Genomic DNA, 23,514 nt, shown 5'->3' with positions numbered 1-23,514 from the left:
GGGTAATTGTGTCAGCCTTGCCTGCCCTGCATGGTGCATGCCTGGGCGAACAAAGCTGCTCATCCTAGATCTCCCTTGGGCACCCTGCAGACTAGTCACTTTCCTCAGTCTCTGGAGCACTCCTCCTGCCCCTTTTCTGCTGACTCTTCCTTTACTTTTTTTTTTTAATTTATTTATTTGACAGAGATAGAGACAGCCAGCGAGAGAGGGAACACAAGCAGGGGGAGTGGGAGAGGAAGAAGCAGGCTCCCCGTGGAGCAAGGAGCCCAGTGCAGGACTCAGTCCTAGGACCCCAGGATCATGACCTAGCCGAAGGCAGACACTTCACCGACTGAACCACCAGGCACCCCCCACCCGGTTTGTTTCTTGAGTAACTCCTATCACTTTGGGCCTGCACTTGCTTGGTCACCAGTGACTGGCTTCCTGTGGCCGCCTTACTGGCCTCATTCTGGCTCCCTTGCCTGTTGACTACTGCTGCTTCAGTAGTCAGCGGAAAAGGGGCAGGAGGGGTGCTCCAGAGACTGAGGAAAGTGACTAGTCTGCAGGGTGCCAGCTTTGTCTAACTGATGCCTCCAGGTTCTCTCAAAGCTTTGTTTCTGACTTGTTATTTTTTTTATAGGCTCTTCTTGCTCTACCTGACTCCCCAGATTTAAACACAGATTCTAAAATCTCAATCTCTATTCCAGTTCTCTCTCCTGAGTGTTACAGCTGCCTTCACACCTTTCTACCTGGATATCCCATAGCCAGCATTTCTAAGACTAAAACCATCTACCCTCAATGCCTGTTTCTTTTCTCCCTTCCCCAGTTCAGTTTTATGGCGTTGCTCCTGCTCTGTAATTAGCTAGATACCTTGATGTGAATTGTCCTTACCCTCCTATCAGAGGTTGAGGAATTCCTGGCCTCTGGTTTCGCGGCCATTCCTAGTGCCATGCGCTACCTGGGGTCTTTTCTTAGTGTAGGGACACCATTCACCACGCCCACTCTCACCTCCGAGTCATTGATTCCTTCAGTAAACATGAGTATCTGCTTGCGCACGGGGTTAACTAAGTACAAAGTAGACTCGTTCTGCCTTCACAGCACTTAGGCCATGCTGAATGACTATAGGGTTTCCCTTGGAAACTAAAGGATTATGGGCCATTTGCTGAGATGTAGTGATGGTATTGCTGGAAGGACTTTCTTCCTGGACATAGTAAATTTGAAAACCTGGAAAACATCCATTTTCCAGATTGTTTCTACAATAATACATTTGATTTCTGGCATGGCATTTATTTGATAGTGTGGGTTCTGCTGTCACACTGTTCTGGTTTAAATCCAGGCTACTGTTTAGTAGTCGTGGACTTTGGGCAGGTTCCTTAGCCCTCTTGCATGTAAAATGGTAACCTTAAGGGGCCTGGGTGGCTCAGTTGGTTAAGTGTCTGATTCTTGTTTCGCCTTGGGTCATGATCGCCCAGTTGTGAGATTGATCGTCATGCTGGGCTCGTGCTTAGCACGGCGTCTGCTTGGATTCTGCCTCCTTCTCCCTCTATCCCTCATGCTTGTGTGCGTTTTCTCTCTCTCTCTCTCTCTCTCAAATCTTTAAAAAAAAAATAAATGGTAACCTTAATAATACCTTCCCCCTTATTGGGTGATGGGACTGTTATATGACCTGTGTTGGAAAGCAGTGTTTTTGTACATAGTACAAGTAATGTCTGGGCTTCGGCTGTTGTTAGTCTTTTTATTATCCTGGCGGCCTTGTCACCTGCAGTATCCAGAACACTTCGTAGTCTGTGAAGGCTACCTTTCTTGGAACCCTGGCTTTGCCATCTAGACATGGCACTTCCACATCCCCACACTGGTCTGCTGGGAATGCCCTCTTCTTCCCACCTCCATTCTCTGGTGAAATCCAGCCCCTTGGTAGATTTCCCTAAGGCCAGCCTTCCAACTTCCTGTGCCCTCCGACCACTAACTCTTACTATGCCCAAAAGAAGCAGACAGATTTGGAATGGATTGCTGGACTGGCCTTGGGTGTGGAGAATGAGAACAGTCCAGGGAAGCTCCCAGGTGGTCTTGCTGGGGCTTCAGGGCTGCAGGAGGCAGTTTCAGAGAGTAGGGAAGGCATGCAGGCCAAGGAATTGGGGGTGCCTCTGGGACAGTCATAGGACAGGTCTTAACCATGTTTGAAAGCCTAAAAAGTAACCAAGTGAAGCAAGAGGCTTATGGAAAGGCCAGGGTTGTGCATTATTTCCCGTTGCTCAACAGACGGATCTCCTTCTCTGCCGGTGACATTTTTATCAAAGATTCTTCTCAATTCTGAGACACACTATGAGGTAGATAACTTTTCCCCAGAACAGCTACATCATGGGTGTACACCCAAATGTAAGATACTTCTTGGGATCAGAAACTTATGCAGATATGTTCGAATCCAGAAAGCGTGGTAGTCTTGTGAGTCCTAAGAGGCTGTTGGGACGCCTCCCCCTCCGTTCAAACCAGGCGGGCAGTCTTGGTCCCTCCCAGCCGGAGCCTCTACCCTGAACGCCAGTCTCAGCGGAAGGCTTCCCAGATGAGGTGTTGCTTTTGGGAACATGTGTGTCGTTTATGAGTAGGAGGACCTGCGGCCCCATTTTGGAGGCTGTCAGGAGATGTCATGCTGCTTGTCCCCTGCATGTCTCCCCATAGAGTGACGCAGTGAAGAGGTTATCCCTCTAAACCAGTCAGGGTCACGGTGGATAATGAGGTGGCAGGGGAGCAGATGTGGACACATGCAGACCACCAGGTAATAGAGAATGAGGCTCAGCTGGCTGGGTAGTCCCTCTAGAGGGGCTTCTCTTGGGGTAAAAAAGGCCAGGGGTGTGGGGTGGTCAGGAAGGCTTCTGAAAAACCTTCTGGCCTCTCCTTGTCCTGTGTTTCCTTACACCTAGCTCATATACCTCCATTACAGCACCAGAGCTGATGACTGGGTTTATTCATTGCTGTGTTCCCAGGACAGGAGCCATAGTGATTAGTGAATGAGATGGGGAGACCGTCTTTTTAAAGCTGGGTTGGGTGCGGCATTACACAGCACTTCAGGGCTTGAGCAGAGGGGTGGAGCTGTGCCATGGGCGGTGCGTTTGGAGGGACTGGTGCTGGTAGAGTGAGTCAGCGACATCAGCCCATAGCCATTGAGCCTTTAAAACGTGCAGCACTGTTCCAAGTGCTCTGCCAGCCCCTGTAATCGTCACACACCCTTTGAGGTAGGTGCTGCTCTGTTTTGGAGGCGCCTGACCAGTCCCAGCTGTCAGGCTCTGGAGATGTGTTCCAGTTTCTGTGGCCAGCTATGTGTGTTAGAAAGCTGTGCTGGCAGTAGGGTAGAGGGGCGCTGGGAGGCGGGAGACACTGTGGGGGGGCCTCGGGAGCAGCACCATTAGCACTGCCTCAGAACTTGTTAGAAATGCAGAATTTGGAGCTCCATCCCAAACCTCCTGAGTCAGAGACTCCGGTTTCACAGCCTTCCTGATGAGGCTGGTGCAGACTCAAGTTTGAGAACACCTGTCCTTGTCCAGAGCGCTACTGCCCAGGGTGGGTGACCACAGAGCCTCCTCTTTGCTCTGATTCTCCCTCTGTCCCTCAGCCTTGCCCAGTGCTCAGGGCTTCCCCGCCAGAAGCCAGCTGTGCCCCTTCTACCCTGATGACACCCTGACTCTGGGCTTCCGACCCTGTGTTTTTGCTTCTCATTTGCTCCCTTTTCCACTGCATCTCTGATACTGAATTTACCGTGCATAGCTGCTGCCTCCCAGTGGAAGGGCCTTGAATGAAATCCTAGGGCCTTCCAGTTCTCCAGCAGCCTCTTCACTTGCTGCTTTCTCTGCCCTTCCTGGAACCTCCCACTTAGCTTCCCAGTCCACAGTTTCTTGGTTCTTCCCCACTCACCTGTAGCCAGTGACAGAAGTCTCAGGTGTGAGGGTGAATCAGGGCAGGTGACTCGTCTGCTTCTCTAAACTATTAGCTCCTCCAGAGGGTAATAGTGAAGTTGTGGAAAGAGCCAGAGGCCCTGGGCTCTGCTCTGGCCTCAGAAGCTCCATGCCATCCTGGCTGCAAGGAGTCCGCAAGGTTCTGTGCGGCACTTCATATGCTCTTGCCTTTTCCCAGCAGCTGGCACAGGACTCGGGAAGGGCTTCAGCAGCCAAAAAGAAGGGCAGGCCGTGGCATAATGGGTCTGATCTCAGGCTTCGGGATCAGGTGGCTCAATACTCTGTAAGAGTGCTTGCTTCCCAAGAATATGCAAGCAAACTCGTGAGTTGCATGAAGTGTTCAGCAAAGTACTGGTTAAGGATCGAACTGAGCTTTGTTGTTGATGATGCAGGTGGGAGCAGTTATCACCTTGATATCCTTGTTTTTTAGGACTGAAAGATACTGGAAATCTACTTGGCTGCAAATGCTGTGCAAGCCAGAGGATGAGTAACCAGCGGGTGTGAGAAGTTGACAACGGTCAACGTTCAACTTCCTGCCAACCTCTGAACAGGTCCCTTCCTTCTCCGTAGGGTGGAGTCAAAGAGCACAATGAGTACTGTGAGTTTCATCAGCTCCTGAATTTTCTTTTTAAAGATTTTATTTATTTATTCATTCATGAATGAGAGTGTGCCCACAAGTGAGAAGGGGGTCAGGGGGACAAGCAAACTCCATGATGAGTGGGGAGCCCGACATGGGGCTCGATCCCAGGACCCTGAGATCACAACCTGAGCTGAAGTCAGACATTTAACCAACTGCCCCTTGTGAATTTTGTTTTCGAGGCTAAGCAACTACCTTATTTCTTAACGGCACATTAATGAGAGTACCATAAAGGTGCCTCTAAGTAACCCTTGTTCTCAAAGGAAATTGTGCGGGACTGAGGGCAGCTACACAACTTAGTTGTCTGGAGGAGTCCAGTGTTTTGGGTGGTGTCCTGAAGACAGAAGTAATGGCTGCGGGTTTGGAAATTTTCTATCCCCAGAGCAGCTGTCCGTGTCCTGGAAATGCCAGGGCTCTGGTTTATTTAATCCTTCACAATCCAGTGTTCCATTTTCCCTTCTATTTCCTTTCCCTGTGTAGTTTTTTGTCCAGTATGAGCATAGTGGTAATGATCCTTTGTGAGAGTTTTCTTACACTCAGTGACCAAAGTTGGAGAAAGTCTTTTCAGAGCTTTTATCAGACTGCAGAGGCCGTGCCGTGTAACCAGGTGTCCCCTGGAGCCCCTTGAGCTCCAGAGAAGATTGCCTGAAATTCCCCCTCCTTAGTTTATTCCCTGCTGACCAAGCTGCTCATATGATCTAAACTCAAAACAGCTGTTTTCTGAGATACTGGATTCATATCAGGTGGACCAGCTGGGAAATGACAGCCTCATATTCTCTCCCCAGGTTCCAGAGGTGCTGGGAGCGTGTAGGCAGAGAGAGTGAACTGCAGTAGAAATCCTGTAGATTCCAGTCACTGCCCTAGGATCCACCTTGTCCTGACCACTCCCCAGTCCCTAGTGTGCTCTGAGCGCACTGTTGATAATTCATACACAAAAGGGCCTTTGTTTCCGTGGACCTACCTTTTTAAGAGGCAGATGGCTTCCCACCTTGGTTCCTTATCTGCAGGTTGTCTCTGCAGCTCACTTTGAAGGGAAACAGATGTCCTAAGTCTGGGCACCTCCCCTCTGAAGCCCACGCCTTGCCCAGGCAGGATCTGGTTAGACACAGCAATGTAGCCTGTAATGTGACTGTGAAGAAGTTGGTTAAACTTCCTCAGAATTGCAGAAATCATGTGGTCAGTTTGAACTGAAAGCTGTGAAGCTCTCCTGCTAGTGCAAAGGGGGACAGCCACGCTGAGAGTGACAGGGCAGTGGGGAGAATCTCTGCCAGTGTTCTAGGGATTCTTGAGGCTGGCCCTGAGCTAGCAGTCCCCTACCCCTTGCCCTGTGGGCAATGTGAATGGAGGGGGAGGCAGGGCTTGCGGGGGGGTGGGGGTTGCGGAATCCTGAGATGATCAACCTGGGAGGGTGAGGGATAGCCTCATAATGGAGGTGAAATTTGCATAGGTTTCTTTCTTTTTTTTTTTTTTAAGATTTTATTTATTAATTTGACAGAGAGAAACAGCGAGCGAGAGAGGGAACACAAGCAGGGGGAGTGGGAGAGGAAGAAGCAGGCTCCCAGCGGAGGAACCTGATGTGGGGCTCGATCCCAGAACGCCGGGATCACGCCCTGAGCCAAAGGCAGACGCTTAACGACTGCGCCACCCAGGCGCCCCTTGCATAGGTTTCTAAAAGCTATGTAACAATTGGCCAAATGAGGAGGGGGAGGAATGGGTAGTCCAGGCTTGGAAGGGATGAGGAAGCTGCCAGGGAAGAGGATTGCTGTGCGATGTAGGGCAGGGGTGGTGAGTGTTGAGAACACATGTTGCTGCAGTGCTCACGGTGGGGTGTTCCGAGTCCAGCACCTAGACCTCAGCCAGGGGCCAGTGACTGCTGCTTGCCTCTGTCGGTGGGGACCAGAAACCACACAGGTGGCCGTGGTGGGACATGAAGGGTTCTGTTTAGCAGTATCTCCTAAGAAATATTTGGTCCTTTGCAGAGGAAGGAAAATACAAGGACAACTTCAGCGAGGAAGAGGGAAGACCTAAGTAGCCCAGGTCTTCTGGTAGCAGCTAGGGGAGCCGGTAGACACGGGGCCGGAGACTGCTGAGGCTGGAGTGGCAGTTCCCTTGACAGACTGAGCAGCTTCCTGGCAGAAGAATTTTGAACTACTGTGGCCATTTGTCTCTGGGCCCTCCTGGGGATGGTTCCCTGCTGCTTAGATCCACTGAAAGTTGCTAAACCCAAATCTTAATTTCTGACACTCCCCAGGCTGCCATTTGCTACTGAGGTGCGGTTGAAATACAGAATGAATCAGGCATCTCTGTCTTGCCTGGCCAGCACGCGTTGGACTGAGTGGTGGGTGCCCTTAGGTCTTGTGCAGATCACCAATAGTGTCCATCCTTCCAGAGTTTCCAGGGACAGAATGCTTAGTAAGGCATGCAAGGAGTTAGGGTCATGCTGACATCATGTGGCTGTGCTCGATACTTGGCATACATGGTGATCTCTCATCCACATGCCAGCTCACCCATTTCGGAGTGAGAACCAGAAACAGGTGGAGCTGGGATTGGCCTGGGCCATACAGGCCGGGAATGATAAGGTGACAGGACCAGGTGGGAGGTTGGGTCTCTCTTGAGGAAGGCCATACAGGGCATGTTCTCACCGTGCATTTCAGGGCCATCCTGGTCAGAAGTGCTGGAGGATGCTAGCTAAGCCAGCGCTCAAGGATTTGGGGAGACGGCTGGCTCAGAGAGTTTGGACTGCAGATAGGGCAGCTGAGAGCCTGAGCCTTCCAGAAGGCAGGGGACTTTGGTTCTTTGAGCTCAGGGCCATGATTGTGAGAATGTAAGCTGCACTGACTAGTACCCCTAAAGGTTGACGAATTCCCAAAGAGAAGACCCTCTTTCCACAGTGTATGGAAATTTGGGAAACCGAGAGTCTTTGGGTTGAAACAACAAAAAGGCCTCATGAAGCCAAATACAGATCCAAGGAGAACAGGTCTGTGACATTTGGTGAAAAGGTGGGGTTTCTGGCCAAGTCCTGACCTGGGTCAGAGGCTTCTATAGAGTCTGTGTGTCAGGTACTTTTGACAGACCGATAGTTTGATATAACAGAAGTTTTACTTTATTATAGAGTTCATATTCTCACTGCATGTTTAGAATTATTTCTCTTTAAATACTCAGTATTCTAGAATATGAAGTTTTGTTTTGGTTATTGTTTTTAGAGAGGGTGGAGGGGCAGTGGGAGAGAGGATTTCAAGCAGGCTCCACGCTCAGCACAGAACCTGATGCAGGGCTCAATCTCACGGCCCTGAAGTCATGACCTGAGCCATAATCAGGAGTCAGATGCTTAACTGATTATACCACCCAGGTACTCCTACAATGTCAATTTTTGGAAGGACCCATTACCTCAGGTTGGCTCACTGGTCTCCTACTCTTTTTTTAAGGTTTTTTATTTATTTGAGAGAGTGAGCGCGCACAAGCTGGGGGGACGGGCAAAGAAAGGGAGAGGGAGAATTCTGCAGGCTCCCTGCTGAGCAGGGAGCTGGTCGCGAAGCAGGGATCAATCCCAGGACCCTGGGATCATGACAGCCAAAGGCAGACGCTTAACCAGCTGAACCACCCGGGTGCCCCATGGTCTCCTGCTCTCCTTGATGAGTTGACCTTTTATTCTGTTGAAGTCGTATCAGTCAGGAGCTCATGTGAGTGTTTCTTTCCTTTGGATACCCTCAGAGAAAGCGTCGTGGTGGCACAGTAAATTCTAGACAAGCCCAGAAGCGAACTCGGGAAACAGCCTCCACCCCTGAGATGGCCTTGGAAGCAGAACCCATAGAACTTGTGGAAAGTGGTAAGATTGCCGGGAATGCTGTGACCGTGGGGTGCTGGTGCGGCGCAGCGTGCATGGATGAGCCCAGCACTGGCACCTCCCAGCCATGGGGCCTTGTGCAAGCAGCACCACCTGTCTGAGCCTTCATTACCCTTCCAAACGGGATCGTCCTAATACCACTGCGTAGAGTTGTCCTTAAGGTCAACACTTAGCTCAGTGCCTGTTAGTTAACACTTACTGTACACGGGTTAGGTTCTGCCCTTGTGTTTATAAGATCTATGCAGTCTCAGACTCATCCACCATTCCAGGCTGAAAGCTGACTTGGGCAAGACCTGCCCTCTTTTGTGGCATGAGACCTTCACGGGTTTTGACAGCTGCACAGGAGGGCTAACCATTTAGCTTTCCGGGAATGTGCGGCAGGGGAGGTGAGACTGCCCTGGGCCCACCTTTAAGATTGGAAACTGTACGTCCAGTTCGCTTGGCCTCCTGAAGTATTCGGCTTTCCTTTTCTCTTTTTCATTGAGACACGGTTTCCCAAGAAGGTGTATCTGTGGACAGAGCCATCTGTGTGGGAGGGAGTTGCTATAGGCAAAGGCCAGATTGGTTTTCCCCCTGTGCCTGCTGAGGGAGATGACACATGGCCTGAATTGGGTCGCTTTGCTCTGCATGTACCGAGATTGTTTTAATGACTGTAATGTCTGAAAACTGACGTGTAGAGAGAAGCAGCTTGTCTTAAGGTAGATTTCATGGGCCCTTCAGAGAAGTGAAGTTCTCGGTATCATCTCTGTGGCTCCTGAATTTCACTTTTCACTGTGAATTCCTGGAAGCCTAAAGGCTGAGACCCTGGCCACCCCGCTGTCCCCTCTCCTCTGCCCCAAACTTGATGCCCTGGCATCTGAATTCTGCCATCTTTTGGGAGAGGCTGGCTCAGGAGGGGCTCCTTGATTGGGACGCAAGACGCACGAGGGGTCTCGGTCCTGACTGCAGTCCAGTCAGGCCCTTCCCTCCCCGCAGGCCACCTTACCACGTGTGCAGTGCTGTACGCACACGTTGCCTGTGGGAGTATGGCTTTTGTTTGTGAGAGCCAGAAATTACGTCCACCGGAATGAGCGTGGCACTGTGATTCAGAGTGTATCAGTACACAGACTATTTTTTAAAAAGGATGAGGTCATTATGTATACATTACAGTCGACATCTCTGATATATTGCGAGTTTTATTCCTGTGAAACTTTAATAGAAGAAAATAAAGCAAATTTGAATTGGTAAATGTATTATGAGTTACTGTCCCCAAACAACTACTCCTTCTAAAAATCCTACTCTCATGCTTCTTTAGTGCTATAATAGAAGCAGAAATTATTGTAAATCTTTTTTCAGTTCATATAAATGGAAGTTGTCCCCTGTGGTTCATTCTTACCTGCTGCACAGAAGTGCCGATACCTGTTGGCACAGGACCTTCCCCACTCTGTCCTGTGCTCACGTGGACACCACAGCGGATTCTAGGGCTCAAAGGCAAACCATTCTGGTGTGCTGGGTGTCTAAGGGATCAGTAAACACCACCCTGTTGTCCCGGTTGAGAGCCACACGGAGATGAATATCTCACTGATGAGGGAGCAGAGCTGAGCCTGATGAGGCCTGTGGGCAAGCGGCAGCCTCAAAAAGGAGGTTTAAGGCGGGTCCATGCCAAAGAGAAAGGCCCTGAGGTGAGCATGCTTGGTCCTTTCCCCAGATGTCCCCCAGCACTCCCAGATAGGTCACTTCCTCTCCCCTGTGCAGGGGCAGGTGGGGGTACTGAAGCCTAGTTGTGTGACAGTGTGAGGCCACAGGGCTGAAGGTGTGCATGTGCACAGATATGACCCCCTCCCCTTGGTATAGTTGTAAAAACCATCTGCCGCTACTCAACATTCTGAAAGGGCATTCATTGGCACTCGTCCCCCCTGAAAAAGGGATTGGACATAATGCTCTAGATCAATTGAGGGGGTTTTAGTTTGGTATAAGACTGTGCTCCATTTGTAATCATTTAATGAAGCTTGGAGCTGTATGCCTTTACTTTTCTCCTAATGCTTGTTAAAATGCTTTATTTTAAAGCTGGAGACGAAATAGTGGATCTCACCTGTGAATCGTTAGAGCCTGTGGTCGTTGACCTGACTCACAATGACTCTGTTGTGGTAAGTGTTGGGGCGGGACGGGTGATCCTTCCTGGCTGTGGGCCCTTGGCGAGCACCAACTTCTGAAGGCCTTGGTCACAGGTTTGTGCGGAAAAACTCAGGCACTCAGTGACTAGAGCCCAAGATAGAAAGTGTTTCTGGAAAATCCTTTGTTGCAGGTTTGTTGCCTGTGGGCAGTCAGTCTGTGTGACCCTGGCCTTTCCACAGCTGGCATGGAAGCTCTTTGGGGAGAGCCCCGAGACCCCACTTCTGTAGTCGCCTATTCTGTACTTTATATCAACTGTGTGAGCTCAGGCAAGTTACTTAGCCTCATTGACTCTGAATGCGGAAATGCCCTCCATGCCAGTAGGTTATTGGGAGGGTTAAAAGTCACCCTGTATTTGAGTGCCTGGCACCTAGGGTGGTGCCCAGTAAATGTGAATTTCACCCTCACACCTGGTGGGGATGAGAATGCTGGCCCACCACTGCCGGTGGGAGATCTCTGGGGTCACAGAAGCAGCTGCCTTGGAGGACGCAGGCACCCTGCATCGCTGCTTGTCTCCAGGAAGGATGGGGCTTGGGAAGCTGCTTGTGCCGCTTCCTGTGGCGCCAGCTGTGGACCCTGGCAAAGAGCACACTTGCCCCATGTGGTCCTCGGGGAAGGAGATCTGCTCCACAGCGTGGGGGCGCACGCCTGTGTGAGGGTCCAGGCAGCTACTCAGCCCACAGACCTGCACCTTAAGGGTGCGTCTGTCTCTCCAGGATGCCTCTTGAGCTCTGTTTGATCTGATGTGCAGTTTGTGAAGTGGAGCAAGCGGGAGGCAGGTGTGGCTGAGGACTGGGGTTGTAGTAGCTGAGTGTCCCCCTGGCCTTGGGGCCCTCTGGGCCTGGGCTTACTCTGATTGTGCTTACAATTTCAGAGTAGGGTTGTGCTGAGAAGCTTCAAGGCTTCTTTAAAAGAAAAGAAGGGCAATGATTGGGAACTGTCTTGATGGATTTAGAGGTTTAGACTCTGGTCTTGATTGAAAATCACCAGTCTTATTGTGTGTCTGTGCACCCCCGCCCCCCAGGGAAAGGCACCTGAAGCCCATATTTTCTCTGACACTCAGTCCCCAACCTGCAGCCCCGGGGGATAGCCAAGATTCTGCATGTAAGACCTTCCAGCCCTCAAGGAGACAGTGATTGGTTTCTGTTGTGTGACATGCCAGCATCATGAAATCCCCTTTCGTTCCTTGGATTTTTTTTTTTTTTCTTTTTTTAAAGACTAGACTGCCCTTCCTAAAGGGCTCCTTCCTAACCTTTCCTTACCTTCTTTGTGTTTCCCTGGGCATGGAGAGTCATTAGGAGATACAGAGCAGGACTGTTAGGGTAGGGGGAGCTGCCCTGGGAGTGGATGGCTGGCCAGAGGCCGGAGATGGGGGAAGGGGGCACTGGCCTGGGAGGTGGGAGTCCTGGTTTTCTGGTCCTAGGTATACCGGTCATTTTGGTCATAGGACTTACCTTACCATGGTCTCAGGTTCCCAGCCATAAAATAATTGTCTTGGGCTTTGTAGCACTCCTGATTCTAACCATCCTCTACTTTTTGTTGTTTAATAGATTCAAATGCCAGTTTTTAAATTTACAGTGAGAAATACATGTGAGGCTGAAGTTCTCACTCTAAGCATATCCACTTGGAAAACCTAATAGTTTTAAGTCAGGACAAGGAGCGTCCATTAGATGAATTTTAAGTTCAGGGTGACCCCAGGCCTCGCCTGCAGGAGAGTGTGAACAGATAAATGTATCAGTTTCAAAATTGGGGTGACCTTACCGGCTCAGCCAGAATCTGTGGGAACAGGATTACGTGTACCTCTTTGGCCCTGCTGGGAGTAGCTAGCTCTGTATCTTAAAGACTGGAATCTCTGCATCCCCCGATCCAGGCCTGACTTCAGAACTTTAGTGAGCCCTCGGGTGAGAAACTTCACAGACTCTTTTTCCAACTCTAAAGACTCCAAAGGCCCCAGTGAATTAAGAGAACTAAAAAATGCTGTAAGATGCAGTAAGAAAGACTTCGTACATCTCTGCTTAGGTATTTTCTCTCCAAATTAACTTTTATTTTGGGCATTGCATACCCAAAAAAGGCCATCACTGCTGGATTCCAGGATGTGTGTATCTTTGATTTTTACTAATTTAATACTAAGCTGTTTTCCAAAGGGATTGTGCTCGTTCATATTCTTACCAGTGTTTGTGGTGCTCATCACCACTTTACTTGGCCAGTCTGATGGTTGACACCTTTCGTGTTCATTGATAGTTCATTTTCGTCTTTTGTGAAGTGCCTGTTAAAACCTTTTTTTTTTAACCTTTTTTTATGCACATGTTGTATATACAACTTTTACAATAGCCGAAGAAATTGATCTAGAACAGAGCAACCCCTTGTCTTTTCCCCACCTGTTTGGTTGTCTGCCTTGCATAAAAAGACATCTTTTTAAGTGGGCTATACACCCAACATGGGGCTTGAACTCACAACCTCGACATCAAGAGTTGCGTGCTCTATTGACTGAGTCAGCCAGACCCCTTTCTGCCTTGTTTTTGTTTTGCTTTAAGAATTCTTTGTAAGTGATTAAGTATGAGCTTGCCACTAGTTAGGTTTTGTGTCTTTTTCTGAGGTGTCTGCCTTTTTCTTTTCGATTTATGTACAGAGGTTCTTAATTTTGATACAGTTGAGTTTATCAATTTGTTGAAGATAATCCATATAAAATCCGTTCTGTATCCTGAGTTGTACTGTTTCGCTTTCCCCAAGTGAGTCTGTAACCCACTTGAATTGCCTTTTGTGTGTGGTCTGAGGTGGTGTCTTTAGCTCCTCTTAATAAATTCTTACAGTGTTCTTTGTGGTGGTTTTGCAAATCTTTTGTTAGAAGATTTATTCCTAAATACATAGTAGTTTTTTAGGAAGCTATTAAAAATGGTATTATAAAGTTTTCTTTTTTTTGTTTTTATTTGCTAATATAAAGAAATGCAGTTTTTCAATGTAGCAGTTATTAATAGGTAAATCTTTCAGATTTCTGTATACACAATAAATTTTGGTTCTTTTCTATTTCCTTTTTTCTTCCTTAACACACTGGCTAGAGAAAATTTAGTGCTGGGTGAATAAAAATGGTGACAGTCTTGGACATTCTTATCTCATCCCAAAACTGAAGGAATCCTCTCAGATTTGGACTGTTAAATAAGTTCTCTATGGTAGGTTTTATTGCTGTCATTGTTCATGCCCTTAATTCAGATTGGAGAAATTCCCCTCTATTTTCTGTTGGTCTGCAGGTTTCTTCAAGAATCAGTGTTGAATTTGGGGCACCTGTGTGGCTCGGTTGGTTAAGCATCCAACTTTTGATTTCGGTTCAGGTCATGATCTCAGGGTCGTGGGATCTAGTGGGCTCTGCACTCAGTGGAGAGTCTGTATAAGATTCTCTCCTCCCTTTGCCCCCACCCCATGCTTGTGCACACACGTGTGCACTGTTATCTCAAATAAATAAAAAATAAAATGTGCTTCTTAAGAAAAAAAGAATCAGTGTTGAATTTTAACACTTCCACAGAAGGATAGTTTTTCCGCTTTCATACATTGAAGTGGAGAATACGTTGGTTTTTAGTGTTAAACTAATTCAATGTTGTGGTCTTTTTATATAGCCAGATTCTGTTTGCTACTATTTTATATATGACTTCTGCTTCTATTTTTATGAGTAGGATTGGTTTGTCTGTAATTTTTATTTTGTACACATTCCTTATGAGGTTTTTGATATCGGAGTGTTGGTATCATGAGTTGAGCACCCTTTTTTCTGTCCTCCAGAAGATTTGTAATCTTGGAGTTACTCTTCCTTGCAGGTTTGGTAGAACTCCACAGTGAAGGTACCTAGCCTCAAGTTTTTCGGAATTTGTTGATCTTATTTAAAATGTTTATTTTTATTGGTATAAATTTGTTCGTGATGTCTTAATGTTCTGTGGAATCTGTAGTGATGGCTCCTTTTTCGTTTCTTCTGATGTTGGCTGTGTTTTGTCTCTTTAGATTAGTATCACCGGAGGTTTGTTAGATCTTTCAGAGAACCAATTTTTAGCTTGTGGATCCTTATAAGTTTGTTTTCATTCAGGATTGCTGCTTTTTTTTTTTTTTTTTTTAGTTTATTTTGCTGTTTTTCTAACTTAATAATTTTCATCCCTTTTCTAATAAATGCCTTTATGATTATATTTTTTAAGCTATATCCTACAGATTTTTTAGTATTTTACATTCAATTCCATGTATTTATCAAATTAGTCTTTTTTTTAACTTCCAAACGTGTGGGGGTTTTATTTCCTTTTTGTTGCAGTTACAGATTCTTTTTTTTTTTTTTAAGATTTATTTATTTATTTGCCAGAGAGAGAGCACAAGCAGGGGGAGCAGCAGACAGTGAGAAGCAGGCTCCCCGCTGAGCAAGGAGCCCAGTGGGTCCTGGGATCATGACCAGAGCCAAAGGCAGATGCTTGTTTAATCAGCTGAGCAATCCAGGCATCCCATGTTGTTACTGATCCTTTGAATTATTGCATTATTGGTCAGAAAATACATTGTGTGTGTCAGTTCTTTGATAATTCCTGAGACTTTCTTTGAACCTGGCCTGCACGAGGTAGCTGGCCTTCACTGGATGACCTGTCCTCACAGGTCCTGCCTGGGCTTTGGTTTCTCAGTGAGGCTTTCATAAGTAAGCTTCAGTTTTTCAAGAATCTTCTGTGGGTTTTTTCCCTGTGGATTATTGTATTCCCTTCAGTTTGGCCAATAATTTTTTTGGATACCTGTAAAAAAATATGTATGTTTTATTTTGTTTTGGTGGTTTTCAGTGGGAAACTTGATGGAAATACTAGCGTGCCATTTATTGGAAAGCTCTGCTCATATTTTCCATCCTCTTGCTTTCTTACCTGGTTTAATAGGTGATGTAAGATTTTCAAACCACTTTTTTTTTTTTTAGACTTTTGTTTGTTTATTAGTGCATGAGCCAGGGGAGGGGCAAAGGAAGAGGGAGAAGCAGACTCCACCTTGAGTGGGGAGCTGGACACGGTACTTGATCCCAGGGCCCCAAGATCATGACCTGAGCCAAAGGCAGATGCTTAACTGACTGAGCCACCCAAGCGCCCACCCCTTCATGAGCATTTGCAGCGTTTCAGCCTCTGTTCCAGCTACAGATGCATTGGTAGAAAAGATTTACTCCTCTCTTCAGACTGAGTCTTTAAGGGGAAGATATTGAAAATGGTATTTGCTTAGACTGTTTTCCCTCATTGAATTTCAAAAAAGTGTTGTTGTTGTTGTTGTTGTTGTTGTTGTTTCAAGGAGTGTTTTGTTAAAGTTAGTTTGGTTTCCCTGGAATGTCTTTTTGGTCTCCGTGGTGCACCAATGAGTCACGCTATTTGTGTTAGGCTCCGTACCCACCTAGTTCTTCATTCATGAACCTGTTGAAAGGGTCTCCTTAACTGAAGCTCCCTTGCGGCAAGGACAGAGCCCTGTCCATCTCTGTGGGGATAATCAGGGGCCTGAGGGGCACCCGGTGACCGCTAGAATGAGTGAAGCAGCACAATTCTCTGTGAAGAAAGAAGGGCTCAGTCACCATGTCCAGGAATCGGGGAAGCAGTTGTACCTGGAATCAAACAGGGAGCGCTAACTTTGACTGGAACGTTACTGTCCGAGCCAGTTTTCCTGGTACTCCTGGTGTAACTACAAGAATAGGAATCTGTAATTGTGTGCTGTGTGCAGCTGTTGGAGCCAAAGACTAGCTGCTTACATGCAGTGTGCTTGGAGGGGGCTGTGTTTTCTGGTGCAGCAACATGTGAAGCCACGTGGGGGAGGTCGTGTAAAGCAAGCGGCTTGCAGAGCTCCTGGCTGGGGGAGCATCCTTGGAAATGCGAGGGGTCCACTTGCCTGCAGAGGAACCCAGGGACTCCTGCTTGGTTTTGTCCCGTTTTTTCACCCAGCATATTGGCTGCAGCCTCAAGAGGCCTAGGATCCCGGGGAGTTTGTCCACTGGTAGAAGAGGGGCTTGTCCTGCCCCAGTGACCAGGGGCCTGTGACGTGGGTGTCAGCACTTACAGGTGTTCTGAGGCTCAGCTGTGCTTCAGACAACCGGGTGCCTGCTGTGGGTTGTCCATTCTCCAGACATGTCACGTGCCTCTCAGCTCTCTGACCTGCAGTTTATCCCATAGTCAAGAGAGAGAAGCCAGACCTAAAGGTGAAGGGGGATGTGCGGGTCTGATCTCAGGCCACTTCCACAGTACAAACTCAGCTGTTCAGACCAGGGGTTTTGTTTCTTTTAAAGGCCTCTCCGCCAGATCAGAGGGCCCAGAGCTTCCCCGCCCCACCCCACATGCCTCTCTCTTGTGCCAGGGAAGCACTGTCTATCTGCAGGGTCCCAGCCATGAGGAAGGGCCATTCGGGGGTCCCTGCAGACACCTACAGGGGTTCTAGAATTTAATGTGGTTCAGCTGCTGGCTGGAGGGAGCACCAGTCACAGTGCCGTGTGTCCCTCAGTCAGGCTGTGGCACCATTATTTTCTACCCTTTGGGCAAGAAGCTTCCTCTCTGAGCTTTTGTGTTAAAGATGGGAACAGAGTCATCACCAGTGAGGGGAGCTCTCTGGTCACTATGTATTCATTTACCCAGTAGTTACGTAAGGAGTACCTGTCTTGAGCCTTGGGACGAGGCAGCGAATGTACCTCCCTGGGGGCTCAGGTCTGGCCTGAGCTCAGCACTGCCCGGAAGTGGCCTGGGTCTGACTCACCATAGCCTGTGGAGACCTGGTTCCCACACACTGCTCGCCGGGGAGCCAGCAGTGGCCTGTTCCTTCCAGGTGTCTCCACACCTAGTCAAATGACCCATCGTGGCGGAGGGAGGTGAGGCAGTGTTGGAGCGCTGGAAAGCTGGGATCATCCCTGCCCACAGCAGATTTTCCTTCTGTTCCTGGCTAAATTCAGAGCTCCCTTCTATAGACCTCATAGGGACTGCACCTGTTGTCAGCCCAAGCTTTTTTTCCAGTACATAATCCCAATGATGAGATTGATGGTCCCCCAGTTTCATAGTCACACACTCCAGCCTTCTCTGGGAGAAGAGGAAGCGCCTTCGGTAGCTCCATGTGTGGGTTATGGTCTCATCTGCAAAATGAAGATCTTTATGCTTAGACCTTCCTCCTTCCCAGGATGGCCATTTGTATCTGTCAGGGTTCAGGTTGGAAAACTGAATCCACCCTAGTTGTTCTAAAGCATAAATGGATTTTAATACATGGGAGGAAGAGCTGCTTCTCAGTATCGAAAAGGCTAAAGGAGCAGGTCTTTAGGAATAGCTCTAGACGTCTCAGCTTCGACCCTCCATGGAAGCTGTTACCTCTGCCCGAAGCAGAAGGGCAGGAGGTGGGAGCCATCATCTGCACTGATCTCTTTGGGTTCAAGGAAACACTACCACAGCCCCTTGCCAGGGAGGAGGGGCCTGGGCTGAGGGTGTTGCAGCTTCTGCCATGATGCCAGCCATGTCTGCCACCACCAACACCTACAGCAGCTGAAATTGGCCTCCCGAGTGTCTCACTGGGAGGACTTACTAGTTTGTGTTCAGAACCGCTGCCACGAGGGAGTTGGGCTGAAGGGAGCTCCTGGTTTCCACAGGGCAGGCTGGCATGCCCTCCACCATGGGCGTCAGCCAAGGAGGGGTGGGCAGCAGGCCTTTGAACATCAGCAGCCAGGAGCACTTTCCTGAAGTTGATGGCCTGTGATGAGCAAGAGGGAAAAGGTGTGCTCCTGGTGCCAGCGTAGACAGACAGGTTTACGAGCTCAGAGGGGGTTGAAGAGATAAAGGTATGAAACTACTATAGCAAAAATAGTCCTGGTGTAAGTTCTGAGTAATCAGATGCTGGCCTTGTCAAGTTCTCAGTAACTTTTTTGTAGGCCCAGAGAACACGAAATCAGATTGATCTCGGTCCTTGGTGTGCCACTCATTAGTCCCTGCATGTCCTACTTTGTTTAATTACTTAATTGTTCCCAATAATAAGCACTGCAAACCCTCCTCCCAGTAAGGATCCGCCTTTGGCATAGCCTGTGTGGCATACAAGATTCTTGTCATTGGCCCCACCGGACAAGGAGAGCATATGGAGCTAGTCCTGGGCTCCGTGCCCCTAGTGCCCTGTGACGGTGGTTGTCTTGCTTGGTCCTTGAAACAGTATGGTGAGCTGTGAGCATTGGTGCCTCTGTTCTCCAGAAGAGGAAGTTGGCAGCTCCCAGAGGGTAAGTCACTTCCCCAGGTCACGAAGCCTGCAGTTCCCAGACTCACTCAGCACCTGGTGGACTGAAGTACAGTGTGTCAGCTGCCGGGAGGCAGAGGTGCCTGGGATGGGCCTTAACTAGAGGGGAGAGGTGTGCAGATCCCTGTTGGTGCTGGCTGGGGGCAGGTCCTCTCCCTGCACCTGTTCTATCCTGCCGGATGGCTTTACTGCTCCCCTGAGAATTTTGCATTTGAAACAAGAAGTGCTTCGATTTTATCATTTAAGATAAGTTTTTAAAAATACAGAGTATATTATGTCATACTGATTGTGTCTTTCTCTTTTGTTTTCCTCCTTCTTAAAAGATTGTTGACGGTGAGTGCTTTCCTCTCTCTTTCATTGGGTTTGGATACAGAACTGACATGGGGGGCAGGTGCAGTGCCGAAGTCCTTGTCAGGCCCTTGGGTGTGTGGATGCTGAGCAGGAAGATGCCTGCAGTCAGGGCACTGTGCTGGTTGAGGAGAGACAGCACCCCGAGTGCTGAACTACAGTCCCGTTGGATTTTGGAGAAAGCTTATCACCTTAGACTTTAGGTGGCCTCCCAGCTCAGACACCTGCTCATGGCAGGGATGGGGCTCCTGGGAAGACAGGAGGGTGGCCTCTCCATAGCTGGGCAGGACCTTCTGGGTGTGGTGGCCGTGCCTCTTAAGTCTGGATCTGTGGTCTTTACCAGGCGGCAAGGGGGTGGTGGGGTGATAGGGCTAGGGACCCTGCCCTGAGCATGGACTCACACCTCAGAAAGGAGGCGGCCAAGGAGGAATGCGAGGCGGCCACGCCAGGACCACGCTGATAGCTGTGTGGTGAGCAGTGATGACGAGGAGCTGTCCAGGGACAGAGACGTGTACGTGACCACCCATACTCCCCGAAACACCAGGGAGGAGGCAGCCACAGGACTCAGGTACCAGCACTCCTGCCGCCCTGCTGCCTCACCAGATGCCTCTGGCTATGTGGGACCCCTTGGCCCCCCGGAATGGGGATCCTCTACCCCCCGCTTCCATTTCTCAGGGTTAGGGTACTGGAAATACTGGACCTTTTGCAAGTTCTGTGAGCCCATGGCTCGAGAAGGTCTTGTCAGAGCAGCTGCTCAGCAGCTGGGTGCAGGTGGGTCTGGATTCAGAGCCAGTTAAGCCATCCCCAGCGGGATAAGACCGTGCCTGGCACTGGCAGCGTAGATGTGACTAGCCCTGGGCTGGTGGCACACTCAACCACCTGCTGTGCGGAACAGACCCAGTGGCTCTCCGTGATCTGCAGCAGGAATGCTTGGAGGTGCTAGACACAGCTCCTGCCCCAGACGGGGAGGCAGAGAACACAGGCTGGGGGTTTGGGAAGATAGGGCACCTCCGGTTGTCTGAACTTTGGTACCCCTCTGACCTCCCCAGTGCACCCCCTTGGGGCAGCTGGCCTTTTTGTAAGTCTCTTGGTGCCTGTGCTAAGGGATATGGGCTGCTTCTATGAAGCCACTTAGAGTAATTGAATGTTTGAGTTTGCCGAGGAACTGACATGAAACACTGTGATTTTAGGCCCTCTGGTACTGTCAGTTGTCCGATCTGCATGGACGGGTACTCTGAGGTAAGCAAACTTAGCTGTGTCTTCCTTGCTTCTGGTTTCCACACAGCTTCAGTGAAAGAATTAGATGAGAGAGAGGGTCTTCTCTTTTGGTGGGATTTGATAACTCTCTTCTGCAGTCAGGCCTGGCTGGCCCATGGCCTATCACACATCTCTGTGCCAGCTTCTTGGGCCCTGCAGCCTTCACCTCTGGACCCTCTGTTCCTTGGGCTTCCATGTGGAAGTGTGTCCATCCCGTGTATTCCCCGTCCCAGCCTCAGCAGAAGCAGTAGTGCTTCCTGTGGCCCCTGAGCCGTCTGGCACTGCCCCCTGTGTGCTCACACGGTGGCCCTGGACCTCAGTAGACCTGTGGGTTCAGTCATCTGGAGTCCCTCCAACCCTCCTGAGCCCCTGCTGCCAGGAGAGTGGCTCCTGCCTCTGCCCTAGGCTTCAGGGACCCCGCTCGTACTTGTCTACACTACAGAGCAGGTAGGTATCTTCAGTTCTCCAGACCTGCCTAGCCCTTCCTCCCCTCATCTCAGCAGAAGTGAGGTTCTCTGGGGACTGCCGCTGCTCTGGGACCAGGGCAAACATGGAGGCTGTTCTTTTTATGTTTTCTAGATTGTACAGAATGGACGTCTCATTGTTTCTACAGAATGTGGCCACGTCTTTTGTAGCCAGTGCCTCCGTGACTCCCTCAAGAATGCTAACACTTGCCCAACTTGCAGGAAAAAGATCAACCACAAACGATACCACCCCATTTATATATGAAGTGTGGAGAGCTGCTCAGGAGAGGTGGACGAACAGACAGACAGCTTGGCTGGGTTCTCCACACAGCCTTTCATGGGTTCTCTGCCTCAATTTCCTGAGCTCAAAAAGACTATTTCAAAAGCAACATCTGATATGTAAACTGCTCTTTTTGTTTCCAACCCCCTTTTAGGCCCTTTCGTTACCTCCAGTCACTGCTGTGGAGCTGGAGCCAGGGCCCGCCTAGGCCAGGGGCTTCATCTCTGCTCTGGGTGGTCTGGTTCCAGGGTAGGAGAGAGGGAGTTAGGCACATTGGAACTGAGAATCGTGGTTCTAGCCTCTTTCTGGAACCTGCATGTTTGCCAAGAAATTTTCCCCATTTGGAAAGTTTGCCCCAGCTTCCTCCTGGCAGTGTCGTCAAGGGGCTGGCCCTGGTCAGAGAGCACGCAGGTCTGCCCAGCTCTCCCAGGCAAGTGACATCGACCCAGGCATCTGTTTGCCACCGTGACCAAGCCAAACAAAGTCCATCCGGCCCAAGGATCCCGGGTGTTGTGAGCATGGCCCTGGAAAGACCCACCACCGGACTTTTTTTTCCTTTGAGAGTCAGAGGTCACCCGTGATTCCACCTGCACCTTAGCATTGATGTGCAGGGATTTCTGTAGATCAAGAGAATCTCTACAGGGCAATTCCCAGGTTCCTAAGAACGAAGTGTGCAATAAAGCCTGTTCTTTGCCTACTTTTCAGCAAGCCCAGGAGATGTAGCACTCTTAGTGTCCCCTCAGAGGCCTCATGTTGCCTGTGGAGCAGTGCCTGTCCCACCCCGTCCTATTCACCACCTGTTCTCAGGAACTTAACCCGTGTCCCAGAGTTTTTCACCTGGCACAGGCCCTGCAAGCTCTATAGGGCAGACGTGGTCGGGTATCCTCTCTTTTCTGATAAAATCTATCCTGTTTGCCACATGCCCTCTGGTCCTCAGTTCCCACTGCCTAATGTCTACTCAAGCATCAGTACTGGGAGGTGGTGGCAATACCTGTGGCCTTACCAGCCACCCATGTCCATGCTATTGTCCAAGTCATGGCTGCCCAGAGATTCAGAGAGTTTGGCATACCTGCCATTAGCTGGACTCTTTGGCTTTCACCCACACCCCCACACCAACTGACATTCACTTTAGAAGCTGCTTCTCTGGGCCTTTCAGGCTTCGATCCTTCGGGCTTTTGACTGCTCCATAGGTTTGGTTGGCAAAGTGTGGTGGCCTCTCCTCCCCAAGGCAGCCACATAACATGCTCTGCTTATCTATGGGTGTGAGCCTCTTGGTCCTTAGGGAGGCAGCGGGGTGGCCTGAGATGCCCCTCACAGCACAGGGCCTGGGGCAGCTAGTGGGGAGAGTCCTTGCCGTGTCAGCCTGCCTCCGCCTCTGCACCCTCCTTCCTCAGAGGGCTTTAAGCCAAACCAACAGCCTCTTCTTGTGAAACATCTTCAAGGTGGAAACAGGGCCTCCTCTGGCTTTGCTAGCAATAACTGACCTTCAGTTTACCCTTCTGAAGGAGCAGGGACTCGGCACAGAATTCACTTTAAACGGGGCTGAAGGAGTGTCCCTCCTCTCTGTGAAAAGAAATTTGTTCTATTCTTCATTCTGACTTTTTAACTGTTTGGCTCACTTCCAGTTAATTTGGATGAAAGTAATAATTTTCTACTTGGAGTCGAGGAGGGCAGGACATCAGTTCTCATCGGCACGATGCTCGGTGTGTCCACCCTCTATTTGGACATCATTGCCATTAAGTTCCTTCTGGGCTTCGTGGAAACTCTTTTGTTATGTTCCAGCAGTACCCAGACTTCAGAAACCAAGACGACCATGCAGCCAAAATCTCCTTTAAGTTTTGTGCTTAAGGACAAATGGTTGATCATAAAGGTTGTATTCCTTCATACTAAATTAAATTGGGGAAAAAAATGGTTAGTTTCTACTACTTAGAAACTGCAGAATAGGAAAAGGTTGATTAAGAAAAAAAATCATTTTCCTTTTTTCATTGTACATAGTTCAAATCTTTCTTTGTTACATTTAAACTATATCCATGTACATCAGTCTATTTCGGACTCCTCTGCTAGTGTTACAGATGGAAATAAAACCATTAATTTGAACCAGATTTCTTTTGTGCATTCATTTGCTCTCTGGGATGGATATTCTACCCTTTTGCCCAAGATGTGTGATTCCTGTCTTCCTCCAGTTCAGCATATTTTGTCAGTGTGTGCAGGAAACTTGCTTGTCTGGCTACTGTCCAGAAACCAGCAGGCGAGAGGTCGTTCTTGGAATGGAACCACAAGTCTAGGCCCTGGAATCCTTCAGCAGAATCTTCACCTCGGCCCTAAGAAGCGAGGCTGGCTGTGGGGCTGTCTGACCAGCACTAGCTCAGGAAAGGAGCTCTGAGCAG

General features: G+C 49.2%; 1 protein-coding gene across 1 annotated transcript in view; it reads left to right on the top strand.

Annotated features, from left to right (window-relative positions):
* RNF4 (ring finger protein 4) overlaps window positions 1-23,224 on the top strand; it is a 32,964-nt gene extending 9,740 nt beyond the window's left edge. The window contains exons 2-8 of the mRNA XM_045774762.2: window positions 4,357-4,524; window positions 8,275-8,389; window positions 10,454-10,533; window positions 19,102-19,111; window positions 19,535-19,694; window positions 20,317-20,365; window positions 20,963-23,224. Of these exons, the coding sequence (XP_045630718.1) occupies window positions 4,516-4,524; window positions 8,275-8,389; window positions 10,454-10,533; window positions 19,102-19,111; window positions 19,535-19,694; window positions 20,317-20,365; window positions 20,963-21,112 (573 nt within the window). The 5' untranslated portion in view covers window positions 4,357-4,515 and the 3' untranslated portion in view covers window positions 21,113-23,224. The remainder of the gene's footprint in view (window positions 1-4,356; window positions 4,525-8,274; window positions 8,390-10,453; window positions 10,534-19,101; window positions 19,112-19,534; window positions 19,695-20,316; window positions 20,366-20,962) is intronic.
* Window positions 23,225-23,514: the final 290 nt, after the last annotated feature.

The sequence above is a fragment of the Ursus americanus genome, chromosome 8, assembly GCF_024610735.1.
Source record: "Ursus americanus isolate L20-20 chromosome 8, mUrsAme1.1.p, whole genome shotgun sequence".
Lineage (NCBI taxonomy): Eukaryota > Metazoa > Chordata > Mammalia > Carnivora > Ursidae > Ursus > Ursus americanus.
This window is presented reverse-complemented; position numbering and strand designations above follow the sequence as displayed.